At 39.1% G+C, this 12,792-nt stretch overlaps 1 protein-coding gene across 1 annotated transcript in view; it reads right to left on the minus strand.

The window, feature by feature from the left end:
• The window catches only part of PAX9 (paired box 9), a 34,862-nt gene extending 22,465 nt beyond the window's left edge, over positions 1-12,397 (minus strand). Inside the window, exons 1-2 of the mRNA XM_073554132.1 lie at positions 11,752-12,397; positions 7,702-7,838 (exon numbers count right to left, since the gene is read on the minus strand). Of these exons, the coding sequence (XP_073410233.1) occupies positions 7,702-7,838; positions 11,752-12,397 (783 nt within the window). The remainder of the gene's footprint in view (positions 1-7,701; positions 7,839-11,751) is intronic.
• Positions 12,398-12,792: the final 395 nt, after the last annotated feature.

Here is a 12,792-nt window from a genome sequence, read left to right on the forward strand (position 1 = left end):
CTATCCAGAAAAGCGCAATGCTGGGAACAACTAAGATCCTGCTCACAACACTCAAACTCCCAGGCCTCTGGTAAAAGACCCGAGAATCAGAAAGGACTAAAAAAGACCACCCCATTGAGGGGTGAGAAGGAAGTTTTTAGGTAGATAGATAGATATTTTAGTTAAAAAAAAGAAGACAGCACACCATTTAGGCAAAAATAGATAATTGTGTTTTAATAGCCCAACTTGAAAAATGTTCTCGGTAGACCCGAAAAATCGTTAAGCCCCAATGAGCTATTAAAACATAAATTTTCTCTTTTTAATTATCTTGAGGACTGGTCTATGCCTGGAAGGTTTGGTACCCGGTTATTATAACTGTTTCCTAGTGCCGCTTTCAAATCTCACTCTCAGTGTATATATATATCTATATATATATATATATATATATTATACATTCATACATACAGAAAAAGATATCAAAATTAATTTAAAAAGGCGACACTCCATGAAAAAAGTAATGGGACACACTTCCACTCTCTATATATAATCTTATTTTTTAGTCATTCACATATACATACATCCTAACATGCATATACAATACATATGTGCACATATGTAACGTGTATATGTATATATACATATAGATGTGTATGTATATTATATATACAGTTTTGGACTGGGTTGGCAAAGGCCCACAAGTAACATTGATTTATGGGGCCCACTTTTCAGCTACATGCAAAAATAACCTGACCCCAGTCCACAAATTTACTTTTGCTTCTATGTAATATGAATTTGGCTAGCTTGTTTAATGAATTATTAGATTATACCTTTTTCTTCAAATTGTGAATCAAGTGTAATAGCACTGCTCATTAGCACGCCTTCACAGGGGCCGACGGGAGGATTTTCTCCCTCTCCTGTGGCCAGTCCGAACCACCAGTTGCTTCACTACTGTACTAAATAGTCAAATATGATAAAAGTTTGTATTGTCAAATGTCTTCTATTAATTTGCTGCTAATTAAATTGTGAAATCTGAAAACCCTTCACCCCAATAATATGCCAAGCGGAAATCAATCTCTCCTAGGTGTCTGCAAGCAGAACGGTCTGAGGATTAACTCTTCCAAAAATCAGAACCAAACTGGGCTACAGCAGTAATGCAGAAGTGACATCAAATAGAAAAAAAAAAGTACATCATTAATGGGGTTGTCCAGTGTAGGACGAAAAGTTTGCAGTCACAATGCACACAGTCATGATTCCCCTGTATTCCCTGGGCAGGTGGGCGGCATTGTGATCATATATATTTGGAATTTGCAAACTTGTGGTCACGTGTGGACTAGACTTTCCTCTCTTAGGCTGCTTTCACACATCCGGCTTTTTGAATCCGGCACGATGCGGCGAAATTTGGAACAACTGGATCGGGTACTGGATCCAGTTTTGTCCCATAGAGTTGTATTGTCGCCGCACCGTGCCGGATGGGTATGCGGCGCATCTGGTTTTTGCCGGATACGGCAAAAAGTAGCCGTCCGGCGTCTGCAAAAAACGTTCACTGCAACGTTTTTTGACAGCGCCGGACCGGTTTTTCTCAGAGCGCATGCGCGGAGACTCTGAGTCTCGCACTGTTCTTTTAAATGTGGACGCCACCGTATCCGGCCACACAGGCATCCGGTGTCTCCGGCACATCCCGGATCCGCCCCTACGGCTTTTTGCCGCACGGCGCCATAGACACAAAGCCGGATGTGTGAAAGAAGCCTTAGAACATTGCGAAGCGGAGTATTTGGCACATGACCAGCTACCTGCACGGGAACATATAGTTCAGCAGTCACAGAGTGATTGCAGACTGGACAACCCCTTTGGCTAAGACCACCTGTCCATTTGGACTTTCTATTTGTCTCTTCCATCTTAACAGACAAATGGAATAATTGATCCATTGCATCCGTTATGCAAACGGCAGCAGGAACCCGTTCATTATTATGGGGTTTATTTAGTTTGAAGTTTTTAGAATGGAAAAAAAAAGTCCTGCAAGTAGGACCCAGATGATCCCCATAATAATCAATGGAGTCTCTTCTTGTGTTTCCATGACTGATGCAACAGATTCATTCTGCTTGTCTGCTAAGTGTTAGGCCCAGACAAATGTAATGTCCGAACAAGTGAACTGAGCCTTAGGCCTCACCCCGGCGCCCATGAGTCACATCTGTGTCCGATCTGTGATTTCCACAGCTATAGCACGTACCCATTACAGTCTATGAGGCTGTTCACATGTCAGTGTTTTTTTTTGTGGAGCGAAAAATATCAGAGACACGTCCATTTGTGATCTAAGTCATGCAGTAATGTTACAGATACAGGTCTATGAGCCCGGGAAAATCTGTGGTTAACGTCAGATTGGAGAGAAGAAGCTTTGCAGTTTTTTGTCTTTTTTTCAGTGATGGTAAAAACTGATTAAACGCTGATGAAAATCAGATCCAAAACACTGATGATCAACGGTCCATTTACCAATCTGTTGACGACGTAATTAAGATGCGTTTATTTAGGTACGCTCCTAAAAATGTTCCCTATATAGGAAACGTAGCCCTGAATGTAAAGCTGTCCAATCACCCCTACACTTTAAGGGCCCTGACAGATCATATCACATTTCAACATGCCCAATCCTGTGTTTCCATGCTAAATGACTTTGTTCTACAATTACAATTTATCATCTACCCACAGGATCCTGCTGGGACCCTTCTTATCACAAGAAGAGCAGTTCTGCATACCTATGTTACGTGAGGCGACGGTCGATGACTTGTCTGTCGATGCCTTTTCTTGCCACCTGTAGAATATGTATGTCCTCATTACTAGCTCTGCCCCACTGCTGTTTAGTTTGCAGAAAAAAAAAATAGTATGTTCTCACAGCTGTATGAACGATCTCTGAGACCGCGACGCTTTGTGCCCTGCCTGCTATATTATGTATGGTGGTCAAGTGATCTGCAGGCGGTCTGTGACCTAATATAAGGGAGTCGCTGTGTATAAGATCCTAAGTGGATGTTCACACATGGCATTTTTGCAGCATTTTTATTCTGTCCCAAAAACCATAGTGGTGACGGGAAATGGGTGAAAAAACCGCTGAAAGGATTGACATGCTGTGTATTGGCAATACACTACACGCAGAAAAAAAAAAGAACAGGTGTGTGAATGGGATCTCATAAATCAATAGACTGAAAATTTTAGACACCAAATACGCTGCGGAAAATGTGCAGAAAAAAACGTCCCCTAAAAGGGAACAAATCCAAATATAAAAATGCAAATATACCTTTAGATACTTTCATGTTTATATTTAGATACTTTCATGTTTATTTATGTTTTTAGTGTATTTGATATTAATAAAGAATAGCCTTATTTCCTTGGCGATTTGTTTACAAATGTGCTTTTTGGCATAATTATACGGATTGTGGGTATGGGAGTTTGTGTGCAAATGCGGAATATGTTGGCGCTATAGAAATATAATTATTATTATTAATGTAAAGCGCTGCGGAATATGTTGGCGCTATAGAAATAAAATTTATTATTATTATTATTATTATTATTATTATTAAAGATGGCAGAAAATCTCACAATAGGTGAGATACATGGTAACCAATGTCCTTCAAAACACACACACATGCAGAGATATAGATTATATCTATATCATGGGGGGAAAGGATTGTTCTGTCCTAAAAAGAGAACACTACAGGATGTCCAGTCACTGATCTACGGTGTATGAAACAGACTATGATGCCACCGGACGCGCTTGAAGAAAGAAATGCCAATGAAGGTTGATCTTATTCCTTTTACTACTGGATTACGTACTCCCATCTATACCTTCAATTCCATCAAAACAAAGTAGCAAGAAATCAGCACAAGGATAATGAAAAGGGGGGTGAGAAAGGCAGCCAAGCACCAGGCCCTTCTGTCCTGTTGGCATTACCCAGCACCATAATGGAACAAGCACGGTGGCTCATTGATTAAGCACTCCAGCCTTAAAATCCCACCAAAGTAAACATCTTCAAGGAGTTTGAATCTTCTCCCCGTGTTTGTGTGGGTTTCAACCTAAGCTCCAGAGACATACTGATAGGGAATCTAGGTTCTGAGCCCCATCAGGGCAGTGATGATAATGAATGTAAAGTTCTGTGGAATTAATGACGCTATATAAGCAATGCAAAATAATAAGGGATGCCCCGCTTCCCTCTTTTTACATATAAGGGATGCCCCTCTTCCCTCTTTATACATCTTGTCCTTATAGTAGAGTGGGAAAAATGTTCCTACATGCATTGAGACATCCAAGGTTCACATCCTCTGATTGTTAGCCCAAGGTGTTCTCTACTGTGACCCTACGCCTTCTATTCATCCCAACAAATCTCCCAAACTATGAACAGAAGATATATAGAGCTTCATTTAAGGATTGGATGGAAGTGACTGCAGGAATGGGTGCTGGGTCTTTCAGATTATTGTTACTGCATGCCTATACACAGTATCACTCACAACTTATGTTTATGGTATATTCAGCTTTGTTACAGCTGCATCTGAAGATCGGTGGGAATTGGGGGCATCATGTGAAGAAGAACAAAAAAAACATTACTTTTTATAGGATAAAATGAGCTGGAAATGCTGGGATTGTTAGACACGCCAGAAGACGGGCATCGAGCTGGATGGAAATTGCTTCCAGTTTGATCATTCGTATAGGGGTAATGTGTTATTATTAGGAGATGACGCGTTACCTGTGTGAACTGACCAGATGGGTTCAGATTTTCCATTTTCTAATCATTTATACACAATGTTTCCAATGTGTTAAAACCGTTAAAATCAATGTACTCAGTGAAAATAAACTCTGGTTTCTTTGAGCAACAATAGCTTCATTTTCCTGCACTGGTCCCATTTTCCCCCCCATTAATGTCTAACAACGCTTTTAAAATTCTCTCGGTCGCCCTTAGAAACAGACAACATGTTGTGTCCATTCTGCCATCAGAAATATCCCATAACTCCCAGGGTCACCTGAACACAATGCCCTGGTGTTCACAAATTTGGAATTTAGCTTTAGCCATAAATAGAGAAGAAAACACCCTGTAACTCCACGTTGGTGCAAGGAAACTAAAAAGTGAGAAAACTAAAAAGTGAGGCATTTCCAAAAGTTAGTGAACACTGAATGTAGGTTGTAACTTCACAAGATGTTCGCACTCTCTTATGTGGAGTTTTTCCTTCTGCAGTGAACCATATGGCATCAATGTGGATCTATCTGCAGACAAATCTATCAAATATATATATTGTATATATTACTTTTTTGGGGGATATTTTTTATTATTTGGGAGAAAATAGCTCAAATGATTCCAGGTGACCTAAATATTAATATCTGATCATAAAACAAATATAAGGGGCTTTAAAATAATAGAAATATCTCTCTGGGTATTTGTATATACACTCACAAAGCAAGAAAGACTCAGGCTTTTAGAAATCTAGACTTGTCTACAAATAGATATCAGAGATCTTAGAGAAATATCGCACACGACAGAAAGAAATATTCACATAGAGCCCATCTCTATAGAGAATAAGGCCAAGCACTGAAGCTAAACAGACAAGCCCACCAACCATGCTAAAATCATACTATGTCTATGTAACATATGAGACACATTATTAATAAGGATTCCAGAAACTACCCAGAAAACTAGAAAGACCCATATACCATAACATCAAATAGAAATATAGATTCAGGGTTTTATCGTCTTCTATGGATCAATTATGTCCGAATAATATTCATATCACACCAGATATTACATAGACGATTCTCCTGCATCAGAGCCACCACTGCATATATTTTACACCCCATGTTATATATGTATATATATTACATATACAGTATATACATAGTTCACATTTTGCACACACATTTATAGATACAATTTGTAAGTATATATATTTACATACTGTATATGCACACATACACACTAAGGCTCTGTTCACACAGTGCGGTTTGTTTTTTTCTGCAGGAAAAACCTGCTTGAAGTTGCTACAAAATAAAGCAGGTTTTGCTGCTTTTTTTTTCTGACTTTTTGTAGTCTCTTGTGCATGCTGATAAAGTTTAGTGTCCCCCCCCCCCAAAAAAAAAATGTATGCGGTTATTGCTGTGTTTTTGTACTTACCAATTGTTTCTAAAGGGTGGGAAAAAAAAATATAAAAAACACTGCAAATATGCAGAAAATAAAACTCTGAAAGAAATTGCATGCTGCAGTTGTTTGTAATAACATAGCTGTTTTCCGAATTAGTCAGGAAAATAAAAATATGTGGGCATGAGATTTCTGAAATCCCATAGACTTTGCTGGTACTGTAAAATGCAGCAAAATACTGCAAAAACACATGTGAACATAGCCTAATACTATATATGTAGTCTGGCTCTAAGTATGGTATGTGTGATGGTGTGTGTATATATATATATATACACATACATACATATGTAGACATATAAATAAACGCCTACAATTATAATCCATGCAATTTGGCTTAAATACATAGGCGTCAGACACATATTATATATATATATATATATATATATATATACACTGCTCAAATAATTAAAGGGAACACTTAACCGACACAATGTATTAAGATGTGCTCCCTTTATTTTTTGAACAGTGTATATATATATATATATATCCCAAATTGCAGGGATTATAATTGTAGGCATTTATTTATATGTCTACATATGTGTGTGTGTGTGTGTGTGTGTATATATACTGTGTATATATATATATATATATATATATATATACACTGCTCAAAAAATAAAGGGAATATATACGGCTCAAGAAAATAAAGGGAACACTAAACAATACAATGTATTATTTAGTGTTCCCTTTATCTTTTTGAGCAGTATATATATATGTATATCACACACACTATAGCACATGCACTATATCTAGGTATAAAGCTACATATATAAACAATAAATATAGATATGTGTATATATAATTTTTTTATGATTATAATTTTTTGAAACATGTTGTGTCCATACCCAGTAGATCTTGGCTGGGTGTTTCTGTCTCTGAGCTAGTGATGCTGACAACCCTTCCCCTCTGTGCTACTAATAATATACACACTGTTAGTTCCCGAGCATTCTGCTCAAATTTGCTCAATTAGAAAGTAGCAGCATGGTTTTAATTGCAAAAACAAAAACCTGCCCCCCATCCCCAGAATTGGATGCTGTGCTGTAGTGTCTTGGGCAGAACCCAGAGCCAGGCTGGTGCTGTTCAGCCGGTCACAGTCCCTGCAGCACGAGCGGGGTCCTCTGCCAACCAGTGCTCAGAGACCTGGGACAGTTCTATGGACACTTTTCTCTTTATATGTATATATATATATATATATATATATTTTTTCTTTGTAACTGTTATTAGTCCCTTCTGAATTCCCGGCTGGATTTACTAGATCAAGCTCGATAATAAGCGATGTTTAGGAAAATAAAGTAGGAAAAATACAAAACTTAGAACAAAGTACAATAATAAACCAATAACGATCTTTAGGATCTAGGATGGAAGAATTTCAGATCTGACTTGTGCTTTATCGAACATTGCCCCAATGTGCAGTGTAGAAATACATATTCATGGAGCAGACAATTACATGAAATATTAGAACGCTATTCCACAGCTGTGTGACCCGACAGCTGCAGCTCATTCATGACCGATCCCCCGACCCTACCGACCACACACCCAAATCTCCGGTACCTACCTGGCTGTACTTCACCTCCTGCTCCAGGGAGCCTTTCTCCAGGCCATTGATCATGTGCTGTGTAGACTGGAAGCCATTCCTGCTCAGGCTGCTCCATTCCTCAATCTTGGGACTGTGGTATGGAGAAGTGTCACTGACTGCGGGCACAGGAGCATCAGTCACTGACTGTACCAGGGCCATCACTGCCTCCACATCATACAGTATATATAAGGAAAGGGGGAGAGACAGCAGAGAGGACTGAAGAGAGGACTGCACAGGAAAATGCCAGAAAACACAACAGATCTCCTAAATACACTGAAAACACAAAATCTGGATATACAGATACACCAAAAATATTCTCAAGATAGAGATGAGAACGACATTAGAAATCACTCACTATATATATATATATACACACACACATTATAAACAGAGAATATATATATATACAGACATTTATACATATATGCACGCTATAAATTGTATATGTAAATATAAATTTTTGAAAGTACACACACATCGTTCTCTTTATAAATACATACACACACAGATATGCACTATATATATATACATACACACATACACATTATGAGATATTTTTCATATGTATTTGTATGTATGAAATTCTATATATATGTATATATACATACACACACTCCACTTTAATATCTCTGGTTTTTGCCTCCCTCCATCTGTAATGTATCATCCATCTGTCTGTCTCACATCTAGGATCTACCTCTAATTTCTCTCTTTCCCTCTTGTTAGATGTAGTTTTTCTGAATGTAATTGCTGTGAATACTGTAAATCTTTGGCAATTTGGAGGCAGTGCAGACTACATTTGGTAGGCCATGTCTGTGCTCTTGGTATCCAGCAGCTTTGCCCCTTCTCCCATCTAACCCCAGGCCCTGGAATCAGGTTATCCCAATCTTGTGCTGAGTGGGGGTCTTGGCTCTCTGCAGGCTGTGCTCCCAGATGTGTGAAATTCATAGGTGCAAATAAAATGGAAGTTACTGTGTTTTCAGTGTAAACCAAAATGTGGCTGAAAACTGCAATAGAAAAACCCCATCATGTCATGGAGGGAAAATGCAGTGATTAGCCGCAGCCATTAATCCCAGGGCTCATTAATCACTGCCTGGAGTTCCAGCACACCATTCATTTATTCCCATCTTGTAAGGAAATGGGATTTTTCTACAAGCAAAAATCTAGTCTGCAGCCCCAAGAATTTGGGGAAAATAAAGTGCGGCCTGTGTTTGAAGAAAGGATTAAATATGGAAAATGCTTAGCATTCCAGAATTTGTCAGAAATGTTTATATTACAGTGAGGGGAAGAAAAAAAAAACTTTCCAGATTCATTCTCACAATGTAGTGAAAGCTGGAAGATCTGTCAGTCCGGACTGTACAGAAGGAAGGATCCAGCATGGTGATGAGCCCCCTGTCCTCAGTGTATACTGTGCCCACCTTATACAGACCTGCAGGGATGAGAGAGGAATAACCCTATGCTATAAGGATCTGATCAGAGGCAGATTATCATTGAGGGGCTGAGGAGATATGTTGCAATATACATTAAATGTGGCATTATCCCTACCATAAGTTATCACTATAGATTTTTTTAATTTTTTTTATTATATTTGATATTATAGATTATTTATCTTTTGTTCTATTTTAATCATGTTATGAAATGCATTAACATAATATAATATACAAATCCTAACTACATTATATATATGTTACATGCTAATGTTTATTATATTTTTGTTATTTATATTGCTTTTTTTTTATTAATCATACATTTTTCTGCACTCATTCACAGCCTGCTGCATTAACCCATTTATGTATTTCCTGATCCTTTTCATCTGATTCTATAGACATACTCTTCTAAGTTATCCAGATATCTGTTCAATATAAATAATAATAATTATTATAATAATATATTATTATTGCTTATTTTCATCTGATTCTATAGACATAGACTCTTCTAAACTATCCAGATATCTGTTCAATATAAATAATAATTATTATAGTAATATAATGATTATTATTATTACTTATTTTCATCTGATTCTATAGACTTAGACTCTTCTAAACTATCCAGATGTCTGTTCAATATAAATAATAATAATTATTATAATAATATAATATTATTGCTTATTTTCATCTGATTCTATAGACATAGACTCTTCTAAACTATCCAGATATCTGTTCAATATAAATAATAATAATTATTATAATAATATAATGATTATTATTATTACTTATTTTCATCTGATTCTATAGACATAGACTCTTCTAAACTATCCAGATGTCTGTTCAATATAAATAATAATTATTATAATAATATAATAATTATTATTACTTATTTTCATCTGATTCTATAGACATAGACTCTTCTAAGCTATCCAGATATCTGTTCAATATAAATAATAATAATAATAATTATTATTATAATAATATAATTATTATTATTACTTATTTTCATCTGATTCTATAGACATAGACTCTTCTAAACTATCCAGATGTCTGTTCAATATAAATAATAATAATTATAATAATATAATTATTATTACTTATTTTCATCTGATTCTATAGACATAGACTCTTCTAAGCTATCCAGATATCTGTTCAATATAAATAATAATAATAATAATAATAATAATAATAATAGTAACAAACTCTGCTTAGGGGACCTTTCTCCCCTGCCTCATTAATAACCAGTTCACACTTTCCTACTAGAAAGTGCTGTCCCTGTGTCAGAGGCAATGCTCTCCCCACTAAATTAGCAATTTGCTCACAAAAGAACAAGGTTAATGGCCTGAGCAGTGTAGAGCAGGACCCCTTGTACATAGCTCAGGAATCCTTTCCCCAAAAATCTGAGACATAGAGGAACAACTCCAGACAGTTCCCTTGGAGGCCTGACTGCCAATGTGGTGTTAATAAGAGAGGAAACCATTAGAGGGATCTCCAAACATTCCCAATTTGTAATCTAATTCTCCAATGTTAGGCCAATTCAGGAAATGGTAATGTGTGTATATTTCTGGGGCAGTCTGTGGGAAGGGGAGAAAGCACTTGGTCTCATTAGCTGTTGATGGGACTGGACTGGTTGGAGTCCAGCACTGGTATAGTTGGGCCTTTACTGTGGCACCAAGAAAAGTCGCAGGAAGGGAGATAGATCCTAATAGTCCATCATATGCAGGGAAATAAGCAGAAAATGAGTCTCTAGGTGAAGGGCTCTCCTCCTGTGCACACTATGCCCAGAGGTTGTACTCTGGGCTCAGAATGAAACCAATTATCTGACATTTGAACTTCCTGTCTGGGTAAATTTAGTCTGATTGCACAAACTAGAGAAGTGAAACTTTTTTTCCCCTAATTTCCAGCAGGCATTGAGCTGATGACACAGGCCTGCCCGAAAAAGTGAAAGCTTGGGAGACTGCACTTCTTCACCCTTCATCTCTATTAGACCTGATCTCTGTTGTATACAGTTTTCTCAGCGTGTCTACAAGTATTAGATGGAGAAGCTGCACTGCACAGAAGCCGCAGCTGCCATCCCGACACGCTGCGACATATGTGTCTGCATGCGACATTTGAAAAGAATTCATCAAAATCTGCTGCTGGAGCATTCGGGCTCCACAAATAATGTCTACCTCCTGCAAATGCTACTAATGAGAAAGAGCAAAATGTTTGATGGGTGGCAGAGAGATAAATTGCAGGTGCAGTGATGACTAGAGGACAGTTACTAATTACAGATATTAATAGCATATAAGGAATGGGAGATACGTTGCTAAGGGAATGGAAACTAATCGGATTATTTTCTAGGTGTCTGTGACAAAGAAGGTTTAATTTGTGAAGATTATGTTATTATTTTTAAAATGTGATTTTATAGATTAAATAGTATAATTAGATCTTGTCTGTTTCTGGTTCCGAGCTAGAAGAGGTGTAATCGTTGGGTTTCATCAGCTGTAAAGTTGGATGCTGTTTGTGCCCGACTTGGAGAATTCTGATTCCAGTCATTTCATGGGTTTAATAGCCAATACTATTGATTATGTCACTGATCCAGTTGGACCCAGGGATCTCTTACCTTGATCTGTGATCGATCTAATCCCAAGTATGTCCGTAACAGAATGTGATGAGGGCCAGGTCCTGGGCATGGCCATGCTGCTGGGGATGGAGTGCATGCCAGGCGGGGTGGGCACCTTGGCCCCTGCAGCCATGGGGTTGGGGTAGGAGTAGATGTGGTTGTACTGCAGGGCAGAGGCGGCTGTGGGGTGGTGGTGGTGCTGCTTATGGGACTCGTAGTGACTCTGCTGGGACAAGTTTCCAATTTTGTTTCGGAGGATCCGGCTGATGGAGCTGACTGAGGGCACATTGTATTTGTCGCACACCCCATCAGCCAGCAGCCTGTCCCTGATTTCCCAGGCAAAGATCCCAGGGTCTCTCTGTTTGTAGGTCCTGATGTGTTTCACCACAGTCGGGGTGGTCACTCGCGGTTTGCTGCCCCCAATGGCTCCTGGCAGGATGGATCCAGTCTCATTGTACCGAGCCAGAATCTTGCTGACACATCCATGGGAAACCCGCAGCTGCCTGCTGATGTCACAAGGCCGGATGCCCAGCTGGGCCAGCTCCACAATCCTCAGTCTGATGGCATTGGGCAAGGGTCTTCCATTCACAAACACCCCTCCTAGCTGGTTCACTTCTCCAAAGGCAGGTTCTGTGGACAGATGCATGCCAACTGGGGTTAGTGACAGGCGGCAGAGCTGGTACTCACCTCGCCGGCAGTGAATGGGTTACCCGTGGGCAGGGTGAGCCGCCTCTGCTAATGAGGTCACCAGTGGGCACAGGGCATGGAGAGGAGCCACTTACCCATGGCAGGGGTCTGGAGGAGCTGACAGCTAGATCCAGGCTGCACAATTGCAGGGAAACCAGGAGAAGACCCTGCCTTTTCTTGGTGCAACAGTGGAAGTTCTGTATTTCCCTCTAATAGCAACGTGGGCAGGGCTGAGCTGTCACTGGGGCTAGGCACTCCTCCGTGGGCAGGCTGGGGACCATGCCCCCCTGCTATTGGAGCTCTGCAGTGACTGGCAGCAGCCTCTCTGCCCAGGCCGGAGCTGTGCCCTCTGAG

This window comes from Dendrobates tinctorius, unplaced genomic scaffold, assembly GCF_039654945.1.
Source record: "Dendrobates tinctorius isolate UK_male_01 unplaced genomic scaffold, ASM3965494v1 ptg000208l, whole genome shotgun sequence".
NCBI lineage: Eukaryota > Metazoa > Chordata > Amphibia > Anura > Dendrobatidae > Dendrobates > Dendrobates tinctorius.